We start from the raw sequence: 27,567 nt of genomic DNA, 5'->3' as shown, positions 1-27,567 counted from the left end.
GCTTATACTGTCAGAATTTAGATCTAGATAATATTTTTGGGGTGTATTTTGGCATAAAAGTGCATTTATTTGTACAAGAAACAAATTAAAATGCATCTCTGATGATATACTAGGAAAATGTCGAGAGCTGAAGTGTTGTTCTGACATCCCTCTGTCTATGTTTGTCCGACTGCTTCCTTGCCAATAGGCATGATAATGACAGGCTGAGCATGTGTCTCATGTGGCCCAGGGGCCACTGGGACAAACAAATACGTCACTTGTTGTAGAGAAGACCTTGAGCTTTACATTCAGACCTCACAAGACTCAAATCTATTCCTGTATTAAGCAGCTTGTGGCTGATTTCCATATGAATACGAACTCCCCAGAATTAGAAAACGATCATTCCCCAATCCCTACATGTCCCTTGCCGCTTGTTTGTTTATTATTAGCTACTAATAACAGAGTATTGTTCATTTTACAATCTTTAACCCCCTTCAACATAATCCTGAAGATTTTCCCACCAAATCTGTTCAAAAAATGCAGACTCTCTCTGGTCCTGCACATTTTCCCACATCTCTGCTGCCACCTGGTGGCCATTCTATCACACATCAACAGCAGGTGAAATGCCTTTTTTTTTTTTTTAGCTCTGCAGAAATGTAAATCACAAACTCACCTCAGGATAAGACCACTCTGGAGAATAGTCCGTCACCACAAACAGCCTTCCGGTAGCCTGTAACATTGCCATGTTCCCGTGTGCCACAGCTGCCGACACGGCCTCTGCCACCTGCATGTACGACAGCTGCCCCGCCTCGCCGGCCACCGCCCCAGCCTGCGTGGACTGCGGACTGCAACAGGGCTGCAGGCAGAGCTCTGAAGAATTGTACCCTCTCGCTCCTTCATCTGCACCTTGTTGCGCAGTGGTTCCAGAAGAGACCTGCCCCTCTGTTCCCGAATGGGTCATCAGCTGATGCCCGTAGAGAGCGCTGCCGCCCGGCACTACTGCCGCACCACTTCCGCCCTCCACCGAAATGAAGTCATTGATAAGATCGGAGAACTGATTCCCGAAGGAAACATCAAAATGGTCCAGGTTGATCTCCATGGAGCCTCCTCCATTGGTTCCACTGCTCCCCAGGCTCTGGTGGGCTCCTACGGTGCTGAACAACCCCTGCACCAAACCGGCTCCTTGCAGGAGCGGCTGAAGCTGTTGATGGGGGCTGTTGGTGGTTCCGTTCCCCTCCGTGTTGTTGCACAAAGTTCCACTTTCAGCCCTTGCGCTCGTTCCTCCAGATCCCTGGCCGACTCCACCAGCTTCTGTTGGCTGCTGAAGGTAGTGCTCTGCGCCTCCTACACCCTCGGGTTCTCCTCCTCTACCAGGCTGTGCCATCAAACAATCCGAGTCCTTCTCTTGGACGCCGCCTCCGCCTCCTTGTTCTGCTCCTGCTGGCTGTTCCAAACCACCCACTTCTTCATGCTCCTGGCCTGCGGTCGGGAAGCGGTTCTGGTATTGCAGGAGCTGGAGCGACCCGGCCTGTCCATTCCGTTCGCTTGGAGAGCCACCATTGCAGTTAGCGGCAGTGTGCTGGCTGGGGTGTGTACGGTGATGGAGATGTCCGTTGGTTCCCGTGGAGTCTGTCTTGACGAGACCCATGTAGGCATTGGAGTCGTGGGAGTTCTGTGTCGGACCGGAGTTGTTCTGGTGCGTTTGGGACTGCGGAGAACCTTGCAGAAAGAAGCTGGGGGAGTGACCCTGGTTGGCCAGGTGAGAGCTGGAGATAGCTTGTCCGTAGCCTCCTGCTGACATAACACTGGACGGGTAGTCTTGCTTGGCATCAATGGCGCTGAAATCCATCTGCTCGAGGGTGGTGCTGGGACTGAGTCCACCTCCAGACGGCAGCAGTGAACCGGTGGGCGTCAGAGCCAGAGAGTTTTGTGCAGAACCGCCGCTTGACGAACCAGAGATCCCGACGGCATCGCTCACCACTTCTCCAACCTGATAGCCACCCTCTTTAGCCAACTGCTGTTCAAACGACGTGTCCTCCGTCTTGATGTTCTTCACCAGAGAGGGGTTAAAGACGTAACCGTTGTCGTTGAGAGGCGGAGAACACCGCAGTCCGCCGTTACTGCAGCTGCTCCTGTTGCCCTCCTCGGTTTTCAGCCCATTTCCTCCATAGGTCTGACCTTGCTTGGGGTTGTTGAGGAAGCAGTCGGGGTCAAAGTTCATGTTGGTCTCGGGCAGCTTGATATTCCCAGCTTCCAGGTTACTAGACAGCACCAGTTCTTCAGACACGCTGGCCGTGGACAGCATAGCGAGTTCGTCCGTGGACCCTGCATCCGCCAACCCCACTCCCACTGCTCCAGCAAAGGCAAACTTGTGACTGTCGGCGGTCACCGCTAATACTAGACTGCTAGAGGCTGTGTCCGCACCCAAGAGGTGAGCGTTGGGGTCTACAGTGGGAGACATGCTATAGACAGGGTCTTCGGACATGAACACAGTGGCGGACTGAGACAGGCTGTTCATTACCGAGGCTACGTGGCCCATTCCTGTCACCACGGGACTGTCGGCCATGTCGGGGTCAGAGTTTAGCCCGCTGCTGATGGAGACGGGTGAGCTCTGGGTGGTATCTGGCACTTCCACCTGGTTGGTTGAGGACACCTCCATGCTGTTCTGGTGGAGCAGCGCCGGCTTGTGCACCTTTCCGTTCCGTTTCTCTCGCCCGCCGGTTCCCCCAGCACCGTCGCCCCCCGCCCGGCCATTTTTGCTCCCGCCGTGGCTGTGCTCCGTCTTTCCCTCGGACACGTCGTTGTTCTGAACCTCGGAGTGGGTGCTGCTGTAGGCGCTCCCAGTGCGAGGGTCCACTTTCGGGGAGATGATCCGGTGTTTGGCACTGTTGCACTTGTGATGAAGGCTGCTCCCAGCACCTACAGAGAGCAGACACATTTGAGGTTGTTAGAGTTTGAATGTAACCACTGAAAAAACATGCATTTATAAATATTTTATTGACTTTTGATTAGGACTGTCAAACGATTAATCGCAACCAAAATAAAAGTTTGTGTTTACATATAAATATATATATAAATACACACACATGCTTGTATATATTTAAGAAAAATATATTATTTATATATATAATATTTATATTTATATATAATATAAATTATATATAAATCTATATATATTATATACATGAAAATATTTATTAAATATATACAAGCATGTGTGTGTACTTATATATACTGTATATAAAATATATCCAAGAGAGCAGACACATTTTAGGTTGTTAGAGTATGAATGTAACCAAAATGTAATGTAAAAAACATGCATTTATAAATATTTTATTGACTTTTGATTAGGACTGTCAAACGATTAATCGCGATTAATCGCATCCAAAATAAAAGTTTGTGTTTACATAATATATGTGGGTGCACTGTGTATAATTATTTTGTATATATATATATACACACACACATATGCATGTATATTTAAGAAAAATATATTATTTATATATAAAATATTTATATTTATATATAATATAAATTATATATAAATCTATATACATGAAAATATTTATTAAATATACACAAGCATATGTGTATGTATATATATATATATATATATATATATATATATATATATATATATAATAATTATACACAGTGCACCCACATATATTATGTAAACACAAACTTTTATTTTGGATGCGATTAATCGTTTGACAGCCCTACTTATGATTCATGGAAAGAGTTGGCCCTCTGTATCCCACATAAATGCTAAATGCTAAAGATGATTAAATTATGTCTATCTATCTATCTATCTATCTATCTATCTATCTATCTATCTATCTATCTATCTATCTATCTATCTATCTATCTATCTATCTATCTATCTATCTATCTATCTATCTATCTATCTATCTATCTATCTGATTTCAGGGAAAATTAATGCATTGGTTTCATAATATATAGATCTTTTTTTTTTTGTTTAATGTAAATGAGATTACTGTGTTCTATGTGTAATGTTTGGTGGAGTACTTAACTTAATTTTACTCGACTCAATAGTGCCATCAACTGGCCATAATCTATACTGAACCTGAAATGTTCTCAGTAATCTTGCATGTCAACAGCAAAGTCCAAATTTAAATAATAAATTGGCAGATTTATTTTGTATGGGAAAATGATAAACTATACATTCATTAAGTTAAATCACTGTAAGATAAGTTGCTTAATGACTCAATAAAACCCACATGACTCTTTATAGAAGGAAATTAGTATAGAATAATAGGTCTATAGCATAGAATAATAAAATAAAGAATTTGATGAGAGATATTTCATATGTGTTCATATTGAAACTTTTGGTTACAGAGTTATAAGATATGTTTGAGAGTGTTGAGTCTTTTATTCCCCTTGCCACTGGTGCTTTGGCTTTTGGCTTGCTTGGTTGGGGACATTTAACATTCAACAATATTATTGATCTGTGTTGTATTATTTTCATGTTATCATCTGTATTGTAAAAAGCGATATATAAATAAAGGTGACTTGACTAGACAAATCTGAAAGGCAGGATGCTCTTCGTTGAATGCCTATAGGAGAAACAATTGAGAAATGACAGAGTTGTGATTTGACGCCCGTTCCCTTACCCAGGTTTCCCGTGCAGAGGCAGTTGTGGGTCCGGGGAGGTGGCTTGGTCTGGTGGCTGTCCAGTATTTGCTGCACGAGCTGCTCTGCTGAGAAGCCAGTGCTGCTATTCCCATTGCTGCAAGTCCACTTGATGCCATGAACTGCCGGGAGAGAGAGGACACAGACGTCAGCCAGACAGCCACACAGACCAGCACCTCGCCAGCACTACTGACACTGCAGGGGAGAGAGCCCGACTGCCCCACTCGCACTCATCACGGGCACAATCCATCTAATGGACAGTGATCTGCCTTTTCCTACAGAAACGTCTGTGGTTGAAGCGTCTGTTGATTATTATTCTGACTCGACTCTCAGTTTGCACTAACCGTGTGTTTGCAGTTTTGCACTTGCAATGAAAGTACGTGGCAAAACATTCCGGAGGTTTTAAAATCAGAAAAACTAAATAAAACCATGAAGCCGGTTTAGGCCAGGTATATTTCAGTTCAGTTTGCGCCAACCCTGGGTTTTCAGCTTTTAGCGGTGTTTATCGCCAATAGAAACTTATGATCCAGGGCTAACCTGCTCCGGGACAGGTTATGTTCTGGTAAGAGAGCTCAAGCCGAAATCGGACCAATCAGCTGTGAGCAAAGTGACACATCTCTGACGCAATAAATGTGTTCCCGCTATGGCAAGCAGTTTTACTTTTAATCTATCGCAGGAAGTTAAATCTTAAATATAGTAACAATACAATTTTCTGTTAAAATTCTTGATATCAGGGATGAAATTTCTACTAGTAAAAATGTGAATTCTTAATTTCAACAATTGAGTTCTTGATTTTTAAATTGAATTTTTACTAGTTAAATGTCACCATAGGCTGCCATTAAAATTAAATTGCTGATATCAAGAATTTATTTCTTACTAGTTACATATCAGAAATGAAATTAGTAAAAATCAAAATGTTTGATATCAATAATTACTTTGTTTCTAGTAAAAATATAAATTCCCGATATCAAGAATTCAATTTTCAACATGTTGCATTTGTTATTTCTGAGATCTAAAATTGTATTTCTGATATCATTAACTGAGTAATTTTAGATATCTAACATGTCTTTCTTACTAGTAACAATCACATTCATGATATCAGAAACTAACATTGTGACACTAGTGACAATCAAATTATTGATATCAAAAACGAAAATTATTAATAGCAATTCAGTTTTTGATATATATTAGACATTTACACTAGTAACCACAATTACTGATATCAAAAATTATGATTTTTTGTAAGAATTATTTCTGATATGTGAAATTGGAATTTCAACTAGTAAGAAATGAATTCATGATATTAACAATTGGATTTGAATGGCAGCCTTTGGCGACATTTAACTTGAAAATACAATAACAGATAGGCATCAAGAATTATAGTTTTAACTAGTTGAAATTGAATGTCTGATATCAAGAATAAGCATTTTAACTAGTGAAATTTAGATTGTTGATATCAAGAATTCAAATCCTGGTAATGAATAAAAGTCAAAACGGCTTGCCATACTCAGTTTCTCTTGTACATAACTTGTAACAGTAAATATTCTATGAAATTGTCTGGCTTTTAGTGATGATTATTTCTTATAACGATTTTATATATTTAATTTAAATATTGTACCCTGAATTTAGTTTAGATGAACAAAATTACATACAGATAACTTGTAATATGTCCGAGTCTCTGTCTGTATACATATACTGTCTATTATCAACTTTAAGTTTCACTTGTGCTTCTTGTTGTTCTTTTTGTGTAAATTAATTTACATACGTCATATTCTCCAATCTCTTAATCTTTGGCAGAAGAGAGAAAATAATTTAGCTGAGTCTGACTCTCGCAAGAGGTGAAATGCAGTTTTTCTGTTTCAAAGCATGAAAAAGAGAAAGTTTATGGTACCAACAAAGCATGACTGCATTGGTTTAGTTTTGTCTACTTGAAACTAAAACTGTAACCCAGAGTTATATAGCTCGTATTGAACCTGGAACATTCCTAAAGTGCCAGAAAAAAATGCTTCCTTTCAAATCCCGAGACAACTGTGAGGTGACTGCAGGGAAACAGGTGCTGTTTCAGATCCCCCAAACCAACGTGGCCAGTCTAATAAAGCAAAGCAGTTCAACCCTGACATCTGCTGGACATGTTCAGGTACTACAGCTAAATAACAGGCGATCAATAAATGGTTTATGTTACAAGCTTGAGTCAAATAAGGGTTTACTCTATCTATGCTGTTTCATGTGCAGTATGTTCCAGTAATGAGGCCCTGGGTGCTGCTTTAATGAGATGAACATCACAGATCTATATGAGCAGAGTGACAGTTACTAAAGCCATCTTGTTTGCTTCTTCTAATGTTGATAGAAAACACAGCATGGAACCGTGCACTTCATCTACTGAGAGCATCATTTTTCATCTTTCAGTCCAGAAATAAACATCACAGTCATCTGACACAATCCAATTAGGGACACTCAGAGAAGAACTTCATGATTTCAGTCAATACAAATCAGATTGTCTCAGAGAGGGAGAGAGAAAGAGAGAGAGAGAGAGAGAGAGAGAGAGAGAGAGAGAGAGAGAGAGAGAGAGAGAGAGAGAGAGAGAGAGGGAGGGAGGGAGGGAGGGAAAACAGCTGCTTATAAGCATATATATATGTGTGTAGCATATATATATATACATAATCTATGTATGTATGTACTGTATAATATATATATATATATATATATATATATATATATATATATATATATATGTGCATATTATAGTATTTTGCTTATTAAACTTTTGTTAAGCACATTTCACCCTTAAATTCTCATTCTGAGAAATTCAAATAAATAAATAGCAAACAAAAAAAGAGTTTACAGTATTGAAATTATATACATCTTTGTTCTAAATTTAATTGATGGGTGACTTTATATATGAAGAGTTCAGATGCAAAAGCCTCTAAATGCCATTTAAAATTTTCTTCTTTAATGATGATTTTTATCAAACTTGTATATTTAAATTCAGTAATTTCACTTAAATAACAATTAATAGGTAATTATCATTGCCATTTAAGTGAAATCACTGAACTTAAATATACAAGCTTGATAAAAATTATCATTTTAGAAGAAAATTTCAAATGGCACTTAGAGGCTTTTGCATCTGAACTCTTCATATATATATATATATATATATATATATATATATATATATATATAATATAATTATAATTAAGATTATAAGATTATAAGATAAATAATTATATAATTATATAATTATAAGATTATAATTAATTAAAATCATTTATAATTTTATTATATATATATATATACACACATATATACACACACACACACATATATATATATATATATATATAATTAAGAATCTAATTAAAATCATTTAGAATAATCAGAATTACATAATAACTCAAAGGAAACATATCCAGACACATTAAAGTATGGAGTCTGACTTAACATAAAATAAGCTCAATGTTTAAGTGATGTTGACATTCTTCCGCTGACATGTTTTTATATTTTTTACCTGAATCACACACACACATCTAACCAGAATACCCTTTTTATGCCCCAGTGCATATATGGGCAACATCTGATCTAAACAGCTCGGATCATTCAAAATTCATGAGTGGTGAGAGCTTAAATCTTTGAGTTCCCAGACTTCCCACCCTGCGACGTCCACCTGTCCCCAGTAGGTGGCAGTGCCACTCCATCACTGAGCTGCACTCGCCGAAGGTCATTCAAAGAGATGATGATGATGTGAGAAGCGTTCTCCTGCCCTTTCTACCACATCATGAAGTTAATGACTCATTGATGTGTGTTAAGATTTAAAAGTCACTCTAACATTACATTACTGTGAATGTACAGAGAATGTGAACACGGACGCGCTCTTAAACTACTGGTTTTGTGAAGTTAAACGCACAGGAGAGACCAGAGGAGGGGTGTCAAAATGATCTGGATCTTACCCTGGCATGCATGTGTAGTTCAGATGCAGAACTAAACGGTATTTGGACACTTTAGAATGTCTGAATGTCATACAAAATATGAAGGCAAATGCCACTTGTTTCTGAGATGTTATTATCTAATCATGCAATGACATTCAGATATTACAAGTGTGACTTAAAGGGTTAGTTCACCCAAAAATGACTCACCCTCGTGTCGTCCCAAGCCCGTCAGATCTCCGTTCGTCTTCACAGTTTAAGATATTTTACACTCTAAAAAATGCTGGGTTGTTTTAACCCAATTTTGGGTCAAATATGGACAAACCCGAAATGTTGGGTTAAAAATGTAATGTAAAAATTTAACCCAACGGCTGGGTTAGTCCATATTTGACCCAAAGTTGGGTTAAAACAACCCAGCATTTTTTAGAGTGTAGATTTAGTCTAAAGTCGTGTCTTACGTCAGCAGCGTCACTGAACGCGGATCCACAACAGAACCGAAGACAATACAATGATGAATAAAGTCGTAGTTTTTGTTATTTTTGGACCAAAATGTATTTTCGATGCTTTAAAACATTGTAACTAACCCACTGATGTCACATGGACTACTTTGATGATGTCTTTATTACCTTTCTGGACAAGGACAGTATACCGTACACACATTTCCAATGGGAAAGCTCTCGGACTAAATCTGAAATATCTTAAACTGTGTTCTGAAGATGAATGTCTGACGGGCTTGGGACGACATGAGGGAGAGTCATTAATGACATCATTTTCATTTTTGGGTGAACTAACCCTTTAAAATAGCATGTAGATACAGATTAATCTTGTGTAATGGTCTCAGCTGTAACTTTGTTTTTTTCTATATTAATAAACAGTCTATAAATGTAGTTTAACACTCACACATGGGTTTGAGCTGCCCGATGAGCTCTTCCTTGGTCCATTTGGCCCATTCCTTCTTATCTGTGTTGATGGAGCACAGGATGGGTCCACACGGTTTCCCACAATCCTCTATGGCGGGCACGTTCAGGTAGTGGACCAGCACAATGTCAGGGTTCTAAAGAGAGAGAAAAGAAAGAGATGATGAGATGAAAGAACGTATATAATGAGGGAAGAAGGACGTTGAGACAAGAGCGAGATGAAATTGACACAAAAGGAGAACAGCGACAGGACCGAGTTTCTGCTCAAAAGAAAGTCCGAACATTTTATTGATTGGGTCCATGGAGAAGATTTAGGAAGCATGCCTTGAATAAAATGTGTTAAACCTTGGACACTGCAAGAATATTTGCAATGGTGCTCTCACATACTCACATTTCTTCAACTTCAGGGATTGATTTTTATTATTAAAATATTGTTGGTTTAACTTAAAAAAATGAAGTAACCTGGTTGCCTTAAAATTTTAAGTTAATTAAAATGGAAAAATGTTGAGTTAATACAACGAAGGAACCAGAAACTCAAAATATTATGTTATCTGAACGACATAAATTATTTAAGTTGATTTGACAACTGCAAAAAAAAAATCTTTTCATGATTTCTAATCACATTTTTATTTTTGTCAAATCAACTTAAATAATTTATGTCGTTCAGATAACATAATATTTTGAGTTTCTGGTGATTAAATCAATCTCCTTAGTTGTATCAACTCAATTTTTCCATTTCAATTAACTTAAAATTTTAAGCCAACCAGGTTACTTTATTTTTTAAGTTAAACCAACAATATTTTTTTAGAGTGATGTTGTGATTACAAATCATGAAAAGATTTTTTTACAGTGTAGATGAACATATTTGTTCATTTAGATAAACGAGTTTGAACAGGAGAGTCACGGACGCACATCACAGAACAGAGCAAGGCGAGCATTTGAGCTTATAAAACTTAAACTTTGTTATTTATTTATTAAACGAGTGATTGTTTCGCTTGATAAGACCCTTATTCATCGTCTGGAATCGTTTAAAGCCCTTTGAACAGTTTGCAGTTTGCACTGAAACTGTCTTTTGGACCTTGAACCGTTTGGTTCCCATTGAAGTCCATTATATGGAGAAAAATCCTGGAATGTTTTAATCAAAAACCTTCATTTTTTTTCAACTGAAGAAAGAAAGACATGGACATCTTGGATGACATGGGGGTGAGTAAATTATCAGCAAAAGATTTTTAAAAAGTGATCTACTCCTTTAATTACACATATTTTCCGGGCTGTAATCTAAAGCATTACCATTTTTTAAATTATAAATAGAGATTTCCGCTTTTCCTCCCAAACGCAGATTTGTAACCATAAACTATAAAAGAATCATCATAAAACAGGAATTTATAAAACAATGCACATCTAAACAGACTGAACATTTATGGTGTGAAAATTATTATAAGGTTTTCTTACACGAATTACGACTGTCAATAAGTCGTGACCTCACTTCCACCACAACCAAGAGTTTTATGTTAAGTGTTTACTGCACTTGCTAATGAGACAAGTGTCAGTGAGTCTCAAATAGCCCGAGCATGGCATCTGGTATCAAGATAACAGTGGACCGTAACAGCGACAAAGGTTTGCTACACTGATTCAGCATCTATTTATAATGATGCTTTACATCATAGAGAACATTTAATTGGACAGAAAATATGATGAAAAGCTGAAGTGATCAAAATCATTGATCCATATTGGCAGGAGTGAGAGACTGTGAGTTTTGCGTATTTTGTCATTGTTTTGGAGTGCACTAGCTACAAGATAACCTCTAACATATTCATACTAAAAGCCAAAAAACTTTAATTTTGATTTCATGGGGACTTTAACAAATAAAAACGTGTGTATTAAAAGTGTGTTTTACAGAAGTCCACAGGGCAGAATTTGCATACAGTTAAAGAAACACCCACATGAGCATCCATAGAGGAAGTGAAATTAACCCATGCAATTACAACTTCATCTAAACACACACCCCGGAGAATCCGAGCCACGGCGGAGGAGCAAACGCGTTAAACGTCGGGTCTGCGAGTTGTTTTGCGTTCGGTGGCATGGAGGTGGGAGTTGTTAATTGGCAAGCGTGCGTGAAAACACAACAGTCTCCCATTCTTCGCCCGAACTCCCCGGAGCAGATGCCCCCAATTAACTTCCAAGTATTTACCAACATCAAAACACCGGCTCAGAATTACGGCCATAAATTATCCTAATTGACAGCGTAAGAGTAATAGGTGTTGTTTAAAGCTCAGTCGTGGGTGTGAAGGGGAAACGTGGAGAAATCCAGCAAACCGTAGCTCACAGATACACCCAACGGACACGACTGATACATGTAGCAAAACCAAACACAGAAACAGCCAGGAGTGTTGTGCATTTTATGCTCATTTATAGCCAAGAAAGTAAGAGCGATGGAGAAACTGAGTCAGGATTAGTTAAAGGAGTGGTTCACTTTTTCTTTTCCTTCATGCACATGTGCTTTTACTCAACCCCAACTATAAACTATTAAAGGTGATTAAAGGAGTAGTTCACTTAAAAAAAAAAAAAAGTGCTGATAATTTACTCACCCCCATGTCATCCAAGATGTCCACGTCTTTCTTTCTTCAGTCGAAAAGAAATGAAGGTTTTTGATGAAAACATTCCAGGATTTTCTCGATATAATGGACCTCAATGGGAACCAAACAGTTGAAGGTCCAAATGAGAGTTTCAGTGCAGCTTCAAAGAGCTTTAAATGATTGCAGACGATGAATAAGGGTCTTATCTAGCGAAACGAGCGGCCATTTTAAAAATAAATAAAAAAGTTTTATAAGCACAAATGCTCGACTTGCTCTGTTCTGTGATGCGCGTTCGTGACTTTCCTGTTCGAACTCGTTCTTCAAAATGAACGAATCTTTTTTCGAGTCATGACTCGAAGCGTCCTAGATAAGACCCTCATTCATCGTCTGGTGTCGTTTAAAGCTGCATTGAAACTCTCATTTGGACCTTGAACCGTTTGGTTCCCATTGAAGTCCATTATATGGAGAAAAATGCTGGAATGTTTTCAACAAAAACCTTAATTTCTGTTCAACTGAAGAAAGAAAGACATGGACATCTTGGATGACATGGGGTGAGTAAATTATCAGCTAAAGTTAGTGAACTACTCCTTTAATCACCACTAGTTTACAGTTGGGGTTGAGTAAAAGCACATGTGAATGAAGGGAAAGGATGGTACGGGTTCTCTGACAGAGAGAAATGTGGCAGCGGCAGCAGCTTGAGCCATTTTTGAAGCTTTGTCAATGTTAAACTGTCAATAAATTTCCCCTGCTGCCACTTACTTACCTTCTCTATCAATCTAACTCCACGCTTTTTCTCCCGAAACTCGGCTAATCGATGAGATACGGGCCAGAGACTTTAAAATAAGTTCCCTTTGTCTTTGCATCACCTTTGGCTTTTAAACAGAGTTCTTCAGCGTTCTTGCCCGGAAGAGTTAGTACGTCTCTCTCAGGCTCCGTGAAAGATGGAATCAACTTTTCCTTTCTCAGCGTCTGTCCGACGGCTCCATTAGCATTTTAATATTGCAGCGTTAGCGACCAGATGGGAGACGGAAAAGAGCTAACACATTCAGGGATGCATATTTCAAGGTGTTTGCACAATACCTTTGGTAGATTTAAGGAAAAAAAAAAAACTCGCTGATTTCATCAAAGTCTCAAACAAGAGAGAAATTGGATTGCATTATTTCATTGCCCTTTGAATGCACTATTTTACTGTTTTGTGCTAAAACTTCCACGCCAGCATATTCGCCAGCACTCACTGTTTTTATGAGCAAGAACGTTCTGGAAAGGGGACGTAGTTGCTCAAATGTGTCAAACGTAACCTAATATGTGCAACAGAAGGGTCTCGCGTAGAATTCCGTCGCAAATGCCTGATGCAAAAATGCAAATTTGATTGTCAGGTTTTATGAAATTTCAGGGAGTCACATAATCAGGTTTCGTTCGGCAAAAGGTGGATTCGAACGCGAGCCGATTTGCGTCACAACTTTCAGCCACACGACTTATCTCTACACTATTGCGTTAACTATCCAGCATCTTCCAAGATTATATCTAGCCCAACCAGAGTTAGTGTAAATATCCTGTTTTTTTCCCCACACATTTTCAGTACTAATGTATTATGAATGCAGTATTGTGCCTGAACGCTTTCATGAACTCGTTCATATTTTGGGCGAACGTGAACTGAACGTACTGTATTATTGGCTGATGAACGATACTGTGAACGCGTTTATTCTGGTGTCTGTGAACGCACGCTCTCTCAGTTTAGCTTTGTACAATAGGGTGCCAGATTTCTATAGAGCCTTCCAGTCGTAAAACACACATAAACAGGCCTTAATATGTTGCGAAAAAACACCCAATCTGGCAACGCCAGTCGACAAAGCATCGAGGAGGCGTCGTATCGAATGTTCAGTTTTAAGACGAGGTCGGTGAGGATGGGAAAAATCTTACATTTCTGTGCAAACTTTGCCCGCCGATAAAACAAACAAAGCTATCTCATGACCAATTCGTACGAATTCGTACAAGTGATTAAAAAGTGGCAAATTCGTACTAATTCATACGACCTCACTCGTACGAATTCGTACATTTGTCTAAACCCACGTGATAGGTAGGTTTAGGGGCGGGGTCAGGGGAAGGTCATTCGTACAAATTCATACGAATTAGCCAACTCGTAAAATATGTACGATTTAGCAAAAATCTTACTAATTCGTACGAGTGAGGTCGTACAAATTAGCCAACTCGTAAAATATGTACGATTTAGCAAAAATCTTACTAATTCGTACGAGTGAGGTCGTACAAATTAGCCAACTCGTAAAATATGTACGATTTAGCGAAAATCTTACTAATTCGTACGAGTGAGGTCGTACGAATTTTTACGAATTAGCCACCTCGTAAAATTCGCACGAATTCCTGTGAGATCGGGTTGAAATAATTGCATGGTTGTATATGGGTTGTGGCAATAATAATAAAAAACAGTGAACTAGTTAATTTTTTGGAACCATGAACTTATCTCACAATTGTGAACTATGAATGAACTATGAATTTGTGAACTGAACTTTGAACTAGTTCATGTAGAAAGTGAACTTTCCCAACACTGTATGAATGTATTTAAACATTGTGAAATGTGTTACTTTAATCAAATTGGCCAAAATATTTCATATAATAAAACACAAAATGGATGTGAAATTAGGATCTTTGACAGTGGTTTTCAGCCAGGGACCCGGAGCCCACTAGGGGGCCTCAGCAAACTTCCAAAGGGCCTAAAAATGACACTAAACACCCGTAAAACAAGGTTATTTACTTAAGAAGCAAAATGAAAGTGTTACAAAATTTGTACGTTTTTTGTGCAAGACATCAAGAAAAGATGAAAAACAATCTTTGCTTGAAGGGTGTTAAGATGTTTATTAAAAAAAAGAAATATTGATTCGAATTTTTTTTTTTGCAGTGCACACACATTTTCCCGCAGTTTCTCTCTGTAGAGCCTTCACAAAAACTGTTGAACTTGGGTTGCCAATCAGATTTATCTAATATTGTTGTAATGCTGATTTGAAAGTCGCATAAAAAGCAAACTGAGTTAGTCGTATCATGTCAGTCAAACCTCTTCCTCTATTAGGCGATTTTAAGTGCATGTCATCTAGATGTGTTGTTTTTTAATGTTTAAGATGGTTTCACTCAAATTTCTCCTCAATGATCGATGTGCTGACTCACCCCAAAAGTTTCCTTGTTTCAGAACTGAATCTTGTAAGTGGTTTTCACTCCATTTCTCTCTGGTTCACTTCCCAATGGTGCAATACATGCTGTTGCTTATAGCAGCTTCAACACATGGCTGTAACCTGGCAACAAGCCTTGACAGATAACACACACTCACACACACAAACACACACACATGTTTGCAGTGTAGCTCAACCATAAACTGCTTCCCATCTCATCAAAGCTAATGAAGGTAATAAATTAAGTGTATAAATACTCTCTCTCTCTCTCTCTCTCTCCACACAGGTGGATCTTGCATTACAGGCACGTCTGTGTCAGTTTGTGAATGTCTGAAGTCGTCTCACACCTGCTGTACTTCAGCTGTGTGTCTCATTCAAACTGCTTCACAGCAAACACACATTCAAAAACACACACAAATGCAATATGAATAAGAAATAGTACCAAATATGAGATCTGTGGGAGAGAAAACTAAAAAATCGGAAAATCTTCCCCTCAGTGCTTTACTTTCCAGCCGCAATCCTGTTTCACTTTCATATGGAATAAATGACGACAGACTTTTAAAGACACATCAGGTGGAAGTTGCGATATCATTTTTCCCCTATTGTGGTGTGTGTTTGAATGAAACAGCTTTGCGAACGAGAACAAATAGGGTGGGACTTGATTTTGCTCATCGGGAATTAATTAGATGGTTGTGGTTTGCTATTGGTCGATCTCGAGTGAGTGACAGGTTGCCCCGCCCTCATCGGAGAAGACAAAAGGAGTTATTTTTTGTTAAGATTATGAGGGCACATAAATAAAAAAATGACATGCACATATTGTAGTATTTATTATAAATGATTTATATGTCACGGAAAACGAGAATGTCCATTTTGATTTCATGTTGACTTTAATTTATGGACGAACTACGCTTCTGAATGTGAATCACACAGCGTCCGCAGTGTTTGACATTCTGCAGGCATGACACTGTACACGCGTGACATCTATCGTTCACACGGTCGGACGGTGTGTGATTGGAATATTGTCTCTGCTGAATGACCGCATATGTGTGTGACTCGTCTGCATTGTGTTAGTGTGTGTGTTGTACTCTGGGCTGTGTTTAATAGCTGCCCTGGACTCAGTGAACATGATGATGAATGTTCCAGTGTGTCCATCATTAAGCTGCTCTCTGCCCAGGGCGCGCACACACACACACACACACACACACACACAAGGTTTTTCTGCATTTAAACCGTGAGTGCGGGCCGTCTCCACTGTCCTGCCCAGAGGCTCCTGACACTGATATCTGCGCTTTATAGACTCTCCAATCATTTAATCTACAAGCTGTTTGCTGTGGCTTCCTTCAAGCTGTCTAAAGTATTCTTCCCATTGATGCTATTCATTATGACATTAAAACATGAATACACACGTTTCAAAAGAGAGATTTTGAGAGGAAAAGAGCCTGAAGTGCTGTATTAACCCTTTGTTGCATGAATTATCAAATCAAAGTCATGGTTCTTTCTACTTCAATAATAGAATTATTCAAATTTATTATCATATATGTTTTCAAAAAAATGGGGTAAATATATATATATATATTTATTAATTAAAAAAAAACAATGGCATATAAAATTATAAATTATAAATTATAAGGGTCAAAAGCTCATCATTGATTTTATTACATCCTGAACAGTTATTTCTTTATTTTTTTAAAGATGAGTGTTAGTGGACACCAGAATCAAAGTGTTAATCATTTTTCCTCACTTTTATTTATACGCACAGACCCACATGAATACAAATGAACTCACATGCAGCTCTACTGACAGGCATCTGCCACGGGGAATAGAGACGTCTCTTAAGCAAATGGAGATGTGCAAGAGAGTTGAGAAGATCTACTGTGGCATAACAGGAAATTAATTGAGGACATCAATACAGCATTAATCATTAAAACACAGATGCAGAAAAAAAAGCATGCGTGAGAGAGAAAAAGACTGGACAAAAACATAATTATTTAAATGACAAAAGTATGAATGATAGTAATTAATTTTATTTACGATGGCAGGATGACTTTCATTACTGTAAAATATATTAGATTATAAAAGTATAATTTAAATTTAAATAAAGTTCATCTCTGTTCCTCGTGCACGAGTCTCAGAAAAACCGATGCATGATGGTCTCAAAGTAAATAAATCTATCTTTGCATGCAAGGTCTGATTTAATGAAAAGGCTGAGAAGCGAACATCATCATGTGTGATTTGAATGTGTGTGTGGCCATGCAAAATGTCCATTTAAAACTTTGTTTGTGTACATCAATGAAACACATTAAAGTATAAAGGGGAAAAAAACAGTTATAAATATTTTTTTTGAGAATATTTGAGCGTCAAAATATTGATTGCTCATTTTGATGAACGAGTTCGAACAGGAGAGTCACGAACGCGCATCACAGAACAGAGCAAGGCGAGCATGTGTGCTTATAAAACTTAAAATGTATTTATTTATTAAATGAGCGATCGTTTTGCTTGATAAGACCCTTATTCATCGTCTGAAATCGTTTAAAGCCCTTTGAAAGCCCACTAAAACTGTCTTTTGGACCTTCCGCCGTTTGGACCCCATTGAAGTCCATTATATGGAGAAAATCCTGGAATGTTTTCATCAAAAACCTTCATTTCTTTTCGACTGAAGAAAGAAAGACATGGACATCTTGGATGACATGGGGGCGAGTAAATTATCAGCAAAAGTTTTTTCAAAAGTGAACTACTCCTTTAGGTTTTTTTTCGTCTTTTGGCATTTGCTGATGCTTAAAATCGACTGTTTTTACTTGACGACATGATTATGTATTGCAATATACATACGTTTATCATGATGTGACCTCTGTTTGACCTTCTGTTTTACTCTACTGGGCAAAATATCCCATTTCAACTCGTTCCTTACCATTTGTGTCTGTGTTGCACTAGATTGAAACCGTGTAAATGAAGGAGAAGACACAGATGAACGAGGGGAAGCGGTTCCTGCACACGGACACCGGGGGAATGCTTGAGAAACAAAATGCTTACCGGACTTAAAGAGAGGCTTGGTGGCGTGACAGCGCTTTAATTGCTTCATTACCGTAATTAATTTGCTCTCTTTTCAATTAGCAGCTGGGCCTTTGTGATGTTTTTCAGCTGTTATTTTCTCTCCTCTTTTCTTTCATTTGCTCTCTCTTTCTCCCTGATCTGGTGGGATAGACCTGAAGTCGAAAGTCAAGAGAACCTTCTAGAGAAGAGACTGTTCAGTGATGTATCGCTCTCTCCTCCTCTATTCACTTTCAGTTTTATTGAGTTTTATTGGCTTAACCAGAAATGAAACTAAAGCTCCACAGTTTCTCACAGAATTTCACTGCCTATCAAATCACAATTCCACACATCCCTCACACCTTGCATGTTTATTTATTGGTAAATGTGATTTCACAATGTTCCCAGATTAAAGGAGTAGTTCACTTTTGAAAAAACTTTTGCTGATAATTTACTCACCCCCCTGTCATCCAAGATATCTAGGATATAATTTATTAAAATAACTAAACTGTTTAATGTATAAAATTGTAATTGTATACAATATATAATTGTATAAAATTAATAAGAAATTATTTCTATAAATATATAGACACGAACACACAATATATACAGGTGAAACTCGAAAAATTAGAATATCATGCAAAAGTTCATTTATTTCACTAATTCAGCTTAAAAGGTGAAACTAATATATTATATAGACTCATTACATGCAAAGTGAGATTTTTCAAGCCTTTATTTCTTATAATTTTGATGATTATGGATTACAGCTATGAAAACCTTTTCATATTCAAATTTGGGGTTTTCATAAGCTGTAAGCCATAATCATCACAATTATAACTAATAAAGGCTTGACATATCTCACTTTGCATGTAATGAGTCTATAGTTTATATAGTCTCACCTTTTAATTTGTATTACTGAAATTTTCAATTTTCAAAGTTAGATGCGATTCATTGTTTTGACAGCTAATTTACTTAGATAATATTTCATTATTTTAATTCAAATTCTGATTTCATTTTAAAAGAATAAAAATATGCTAAAATGTGAATGAAAGTTACAAGGTCAAAATGAAATGGCTCCGGAACAAAACCATGAGCAGACAAATCCTGTTTCTCACGGTCTGGGACGTGCCGGCGGGCGAAGAGGTCTTTGTGCTCCTGATACTGTTCTGGAGCTTCACGGTTAGTAACAAACCACCCAAATCTGGATATATCGCTTTCCTTTTGTTGAAGAACTTTTCAGCTTTTATTTAGCTTACAAGCGATATCTAGCGTCCGCATGTCTTCCCGTTTGCCGGGCTGGTGAGGGTGTGTGTGTGTGTGTGTCAGCCTGTAATCATACAGCAGAACGCTTCAGCGCTACCTTAAGGCCTTCAGGAAGGATGTATTATTTAATGGGATGTGAGCTCTTGCTCCTCGACTTTTGCTGTTCTTCCTCTGTTGGTCTGTCTCTCAAACACTCACACACACACATACATATGTTCTCAGAAACTACTACTTCCAGACGAAACCTGCCGGGCTTTATAACACTGAACCCACCTTGAGGTTTTTGTTCGAACAATGGCATAATGGCTGTTCCTGACGGAGAGGTCAAGGGGAAAACAGCACTAATGGCTCACTGGCTCCACAACACGCCACATTTGTCTCAGCACCTCCTGTGAGTGGAGGTCACAATCATCTCCTGAGGATCTGTGGATTTCAACGAATGCATGTGTGTGTGTGTGTTTTCACCGCTCTCAGGTTGGCGGGCAAAGGGAGGCTCAGTTCTCCTCAAGGAAGGCTTGGATATGTCATGTAGTGTTCAGACGGAGGGCTTAAGAGGGTGCTAAAGTCATGGCTTTCACTTTTCAAGTTAGTCTTTTTGGGAAATAACAGTGCTTTTTCCACAGTAATTTCAATTTTGATATTTTTAGGTCAAACCGTTCTTGTCTGTCAGTCATATAATGGAGGTCTATGGTCACCACCTCAAAGAGCATGCATAGAGAAGTCCAAATTAAACATGATTTAATGACTCGTAAATGTAAGTACACATTGATACCCTAAGACACGAAATGAAAGCGCCGGAAGTGATCTCTCATTTGGACCTTGAACCATTTGGTTCCCAATGAAGTCCATTATATGGAGAACAATCCTGGAATGTTTTCATCAAAAACCTTAATTTGTTTTCGACTGAAGAAAGAAAGACGTGGACATCTTGGATGACATGGGGGTGAGTAAATTATCCGCAAAAGTTTTTTTTTTAAAAGTGAACTACTCCTTTAAGGGTTAAAATGATTGACTACAGGGGGACTTTAAGAAAGTAAACTGGGTCCATATTGATTTCCTCCTTTAAAAAGGTGCTGTGACTATGAATACGTGTGCTCTGAACGAAGCAGCGTGTGTGTGTGCTTGTGTTTGCAGTGAAGCTGAAGGTGAATGTTAACGCTGTAATAAGTGCAGTTGTGCAGTGTGTCCAGCCGAGACTCCACAACGCTCCCTAATGCCCGGCGGAAAGAGCAAATGGCTTTGCTTTACTCAGCATGAAATGGAAGTGAATGAACGGGTCAACTGCAATACAAGAATGTGGTCACAATTTCAACAGGCTGTCAAAAGACATGAAATCAAAAAAAGGTGGTTAAAAAGAAAGAGAGCGTAAAGAGAATGTGGGGAACTTCTGCATTTCCTCACAGTGTGTGATTTGCATTTTTCAACCCTTAATGCTCCATATAGACGTTAAAAAACATTCTCACTTATAAAGATTCAGATGACACGCATGGTAAACAGCAATCATGTCACTCGCCATACAGGGTTTCAGACGCCTCTGCCGACCGCCGGCAAAATGCATGGCTGAATGAATAAATAAAAGGCTCTTTTGGGGCCGTCTGTAGCCTCCGGTACTGAGAGACGAAGCGTAACTAGTCTACACTTCTGACTGGTCAACACTGCAGCTTATCCTGCCCATAAACTTCACATTTACACACCAAAGTGACCAGCTCTGACAAAGTATTTGAACGTATTTATATGACATATTTTACATATTCAAGGAAAAATGCATTCATAATGTGATTTTAACATCAGAAAAGGTTTTCTTTAATTTTATTATACTGTATATTTGAACTTTTTAACAAAACAAATATTTTATCATGTATTTACATGTATTTTTACGGAATATTTTTATGTTTAAAATATACGGAAACGTACTGCATTCACTTCAGGTGAATTAACGAATTAATTATCTCAGAATTATGAGAGAATTTTTCATGGGAAAAAAAGTTTTTGCTCTGTTTTTCTGAATTAAAGATTTAATTATCTTAGAATTATGAGAGCCATTTTTCTTGAAATGTTTTTTATGAATTAATGAGTTACTCATAATTTTGAGATAATTAAGTCATTAACTTAAAAACAGAGCAAAAACTTTTTTCCCACGAAAAATTCTCTCGTATTTCTGAGATAATTAACGCGTTATTTTAGAAAAACGATTTTAGAGTCGATTTTTTTCCTCAAGTGAATGCAATACGCTTCCGTATATTAAACAACATAAAAAATCGTTCTTTTTCTGCTTTTTTATTTCATTATTTATTTTAACATTGTTAACAGTAAAAAAAATTTAAATTTCATTATTCATTTTTTTCATTATTCAGTTTTTTTAAAAAATCTTAAAAAAAAAAAATCTTGTTCTGCTTTTATTATTTAGACATTTTAAGCAACTGGGAAAAATATAATTTAAGTAAGAAAGAAAGTAACTTTGCAACAACATGTCAACTTATTCTACTAAGCCAAACCCTAACAGTCGAGTCTACGACAGTCAACTATAAGAGTTATTGACATGTAGTTGTCAAGTTAATTCTAGTTAGTAGAATGTCTAAAGTAAACCATTGAAATATAGTGTAACCCAATTGGGGTCCTGTGGGCTTCTTAAGTTTCAAAAACTTTAAGTGACGAATGTGACCAAAGTACAAAGACTGACCTTGACAGGTGTGATTGACAGTCACAAATGGTGTGTGTGTTAGTGTGTGTGTGTTTAATCTATCTGAGAGCTGGTGTGGTCTTGTGCGTGCTGTGACGGGTATAGCAATCGCTGCTGTGTAACCTTGTGAGTCAGTTTGCTCTGCTGGAGCATAAATCAATGAGCATCTCTGAGCGCTAACACACTCCTCCCTCTGTTCCTCTCAGATCACAGGCTCCTCAGCTCCCTCTTTACATGTGCAGAACAACACCACACTTCCTGCATGTGTTTTATCAGCTGACTGCTAACTGCTAACACTTTAATCATCATATCAAAGGGCTAATATCAATATTTCATGACTGGTTTTGAAATGTACACTTTAAAAATGAATACGCTATATCTAATCAATAAAACAGATTACAAGCAATACTATTAATTACATTTAACAAATTAGAACTGAGTAATAATTAATCAAATTAATTCTTGAGTAAAATTTACACCAAAAATAAATAAAAATATCTGAATAACAGAGTCAAAGATGAAGGAAGAACTCTTTATTTTATATTGCCAATACTGAAGACACGTGATGTTAACAAGCAGAATCACTGAGGGAGAAAAAACATAATTTTAAGTCACCATTATGGTGATCAATGTGTGTTTTAGTTGGGCTCTTGACCCTTAAATTATTCACTTTAAGTTTTGTTTGGCTGATATACCCGAGTTATAACAGTCAGATGAACAAATAGAATAGGTTATCTGTTTTTTTTTTTTTTATATATACAATCATTTGACTGTTTAACTTTTACTCATTACTGGTTAACTTTTAAGGAATTCATTTGATTAATTATAACTCAATTCTAATTTGTTAAATTTAATTAATAATATTGCTTGTAATCTGTTGCCACAATTGTATTGCTTAGATATAGAATTTTCATTTTTACACTATATATTTGGACAAAACTTTGATATATATTCAGAAGCACGGTATCCTCCTAAATTATACAGTCCCTTTTAAAAGTTTGCGGTCAGGGCGATTTTTAGGAAATTAATACAGCAAGGATGCATTAAATTGATCAAAAGTAACAGTAAAGCCATTTTTAAAGTTATATGTCTGTTTCATGTAAATACTGTTCTTTTGAACTTTCCATTCACCAAAATATTAATATTAAACATTGATTAATGAGAAATATTGAGCAGCACATCAGCAAATGTGACACTGAAGACTGGAGTAAAGATGTTGAAAATTCAGCTTTGTTCACAGGAACATTTTTAAAAAAATATATATATATAAATTGTCATAATATTCCGCAATATAACTGTTTTACTTCATTTCTGATCAAATAAATGCAGCATTGGTGTGTATAATAAGAGATACTCAAACTTGACCGGTAATGTCTGTTAGCCAATCATAATCATAATATAACACAAAGGGTCATTTATGTAGCCTATAGTAACATCCACAATCCTGCTCTTTTGCCATGGTAACAGTGGCTTCTTTCTGATTGGTGGAGCTCCTCACACCTCTTCACTATTTAATATGATTGTCAGAAGTCTAGAAGTTTACACCATCGCTTAACAATCTCAGAGCTCACAGTAGGTCTGCGCTGAAGGCTAGTTTATACATTATCACAAAAAATCTCTTTCTCTATGGAGTAAATGACTGGGATTTTTTACCTCAGAACCCCGCTGTTGCGCTTTATTTGTATGCAGACACCATCCTGCGATATAACATTAATATGTAGCAAACGCTGCTTCATAAATCAAACGCTGCTGATGATAATCTGCTTGTGATTGGGCAGGTGTGCCGGTGTAAAGATGAAAGTTTTAAGTGTTGTGAATGTGTATGGGTAGGGTTACCTGCTCTCTCTCTCTCTCTCTCTCTCTGTGTGTAATGTGGGTGGACTCGCTCTCTCTGTAATCAATCATTCTTACCTGCCCAGCTGAGCTCAAGCCTCTGTAACTGGGAGAAATCCGACAGCTTAGATTCGCTTTATCACCGCTGCGTTCTCTCGCTCTTCTCACATGATTTCTTTCTTTTTTTTCCCCCATTTTTTCTTTTATGGTTTAGCATTATGTTTTCATCCCTCAATGACCTCTATTTAGACCGGCGTGCACACATACACACGCTTTAGATTTCCATGTTTTAAGGGGACTTTCCATAGACAATGATTTTGATGCTGTACAAACTGTATATTCTATCCCCTAAATAATCGTCCTGCATTTTTAGATAAAAAACACATCATTTAATTTGATTTATATGCTGTTTTCCTTATGGCAACCAAAAATGTCCAAGGACAAGTTGTAATCTCACGCACACATCAACATCAACCTTTAAAACCCCTTTTTTTTCTGATATACTCGTGTTATGCAATATATATATATATATGATAAATAAATAATACTTTTTATTAATTTAACATCCAATACTGATCCTAGCACACCCTCTGACTTCCTTTTGATGTAACTTATGTTATTGAAATGTAAATGATACATTCCTGATATAATATTAAAAACAGTTTAGTATGTTTAAGATCTTTTGTTTTAACTTTGAAATCTCTCCTATTGAAATGATTTGAGAGATGATTTTCAGCGGTCCGTTGGACAGTGATGTTCGCCAAATGAATGCAAGTTTGCATTTTAAAACTCAAGTTTTCCTGCATTTCTGTTCTTGTGCGAGTGTGTTTCACATGCAGAGAATTATTGCCCGTCAGCTTTGATTGATGGTGGTTAATTTTGCTTCTTTGCATCTCTCATCGCAGGAAAGACTGTGGAGAGACACAATAAGATCAGTGTTTTCTGTCCTGTGTCTCTCTCACTGTCAGAGAAGAATTAAACACTGTAAGTTGAATGATAACAAGAGTGCCGTTTCGCTTCTGAATAAATCAGTTTTTATAATTAGCTAGTTGAGGGAGTGATTCATATAACTCACTCATATAGTTAGCCGCTGCGTCCCAAATAGAATAGTTCTATGTAGTACACAAAAAAATTATTTTATATTGCCAATATTGAAGACACCCTGATATTAACAAGCAGAATCACTGAAGGAGAAAACCATAATTTTAATTAGAGTCCGACCGATAAAGGATTTTGAAGGCTGATACGATACAAATATTTGTTGGTTTTAAAATCCGATATTCCGATATATCGGCCGATATTTTTTTTTTTTTCAGAAACACGCAACAAAACATTAACAGATTTCCCTAACATTAGTTATTTGTAGTTATTTATCAGTTTTAACTAAAATAATATGAAAATGCATTTTACAAAGAAACTTGTTTCTTTTATTGTCACAACAGAACAGAGGAACATCAAAATATATTAAAGTTCTGATAAATAAAACAATAATAAGTACATTGCCTGGATCAGCAGGTTGCAGGATGTGTGGCACGTTATACACGAGTGTTGCCAACAGGGACGGTGTAGAGTGCCCTCTGGTGGACAAACTATACAACTCCAAAACTCATGACATGGTTGAAGCGGTTTTCGTCCGTTTTTTTATTTTTTTATTTTTATTTTTATATTCATTTATCGGCCATTATAACTGCAGATATCGATAGTTTGGAAAATGCCTAATATGGGCCGATAATATCGGTCTACCGATAAATCGGTCTGGCTCTAATTTTAAGTCACCATTATGGTGATCAATCTGTGTTAGTTGGGCTCTTGACCCTTAAGTCATTCACTTTAAGTTTTGTTTGGCTGATATACCTGAGTTAAACATGAACAAATAGAAAAGGTTATCTGATGGTGTTGGTTATGTTTTAACATAATACTTTTTTTCACAATCATTTGACTGGTTAACTTTTACTTAAACAGTGAGCCAACAAGTCAAGTCAAGTCACATTTATTTATATAGCGCTTTTCACAATACAGATTGTATCAAAGCAGCTTCACAGTGATAACATGAAAGTAGCACAACACAGATCAACAACATTGCTAAACACTAAATAACCCCAACTGAGCAAGCTCAAAGCAAGCCAAAAGCAAGGCAACAGTGGCAAGGAACCAAACTCCATCAACTCCAACAGAGTAATGTGTCAATACACTAGAGCCAGACCGATATTATCGGCCGATATTAGGCATTTTCCAAAATATCAGTATCGGCAGTTATAATGGTCGATAAATGAATATTTCAAAAATAAAATAAAAACGGACGAAACACTTTTCAATCATCTCTCCTTGGCCTGTTATTTTGAAAATGTATGTTTTACAATTTTCAGTATGATGTTATCTATTGCTAAATTATGGCTCATCATAGACTAGCTAACCACAAAGCAGGCTAATGCCACTATAATCAGTGGAAGACCGCTAACGTTAACATTAATGAGCTTGGAAACCACAATGAACTTTTTCTGCCTAAATAAAGTAATGATTACTAAATTTATAACGATCATATCTCTAGTTACAGTCCCTGCATTGTAAAATGTAAGTTATACTTGCGAGGAGTGAACATTTAGACATAGAGAAAAAGTATCAAACGTATCTTGTGCATAAAAGTTAGCTTTTTCTTTTACACGTGTGTGAAATCCAGCAACGCCAAGTGTGTGTTGCAGACTGTCGTTCTGTAATGGATTTAGAATCGCTAAACAGTAGGTTTTAGAAGGCAGGCAGCAACTGATGATTGAAAATGGTTTGATTTACTGTAGCTTGATGGAAAGAATTTAAAAAGTGCAGGTAAAGGAATAAGCAAGCTGACATTATAAGGTAGCTTATAAGGCAATGTAGGGACTAATTATTATTTTATTTATCAGAACTTTAATATATTTTGATGCTCCTCTTTTCTGTTGTGACAATAAAAGAAACAAGTTTCTTTTTAAAATGCTTTATCATATTATTTTAGTTAAAACTCATAAATAACTACAAATAACTATGTTAGGGAAATCTGTTAATGTTTTGTTGCGCGTTTCTGAAAAAAAATAATAAAAATTATCGGTCGATATATCGAATTTTAAAACCCCAAAAATATTTGTATCGGTATCGGCCTTCAAAATCCTTTATTGGTCGGGCTCTAGAATACACATATTGGAAAAACAATAGGCAAAAAAACTCGGATGACCTACTAATTCTGGTGAGATTCTGGAGTGTGCATTCGATGAACTGCGCCATCACCACCCCTATTTGAATCGTTTGTCCCTGAAAGTCCCCAAAGTGTAGTTTTGGTGGTGTGGTATAAACCCACACACTCACACTTGCTTTTCTATCATGGTGGGGATTTTCGAACTGATTGTTTTTATACGGCACTAATAATATTTTCTATCCCCTGCTCCTAAAGCTAACCCTTTGCATTTTTATATTTCCATGAAGACATTATTTAGTATGTTTATTAAGTCGTATCCTCACGGGCGCAGTTTACACAACCGATTTCAGGTTTTACTATCCTTGAGGGGACATTTG

The 27,567-nt window shown here is 37.3% G+C and overlaps 1 protein-coding gene across 10 annotated transcripts in view; it reads right to left on the bottom strand.

Annotated features, from left to right (window-relative positions):
* The window catches only part of camta1b (calmodulin binding transcription activator 1b), a 302,050-nt gene that overhangs the window by 21,098 nt on the left and 253,385 nt on the right, over positions 1–27,567 (bottom strand). For 9 of the 10 annotated variants that reach the window (XM_089125207.1, XM_039673486.2, XM_089125205.1 and 6 more), the window contains 3 exons: positions 9,453–9,606; positions 4,614–4,754; positions 653–2,898 (listed from right to left, as the gene is read on the bottom strand). In XM_089125207.1, the coding sequence (XP_088981333.1) occupies positions 653–2,898; positions 4,614–4,754; positions 9,453–9,606 (2,541 nt within the window). The remainder of the gene's footprint in view (positions 1–652; positions 2,899–4,613; positions 4,755–9,452; positions 9,607–27,567) is intronic. The other variant, XM_089125209.1, reaches the window with a different exon arrangement.

Source organism: Pimephales promelas, chromosome 21 (genome assembly GCF_988280905.1).
Source record: "Pimephales promelas chromosome 21, fPimPro1.hap1.1, whole genome shotgun sequence".
In the NCBI taxonomy this organism is placed as follows: Eukaryota; Metazoa; Chordata; class Actinopteri; order Cypriniformes; family Leuciscidae; genus Pimephales; species Pimephales promelas.
This window is presented reverse-complemented; position numbering and strand designations above follow the sequence as displayed.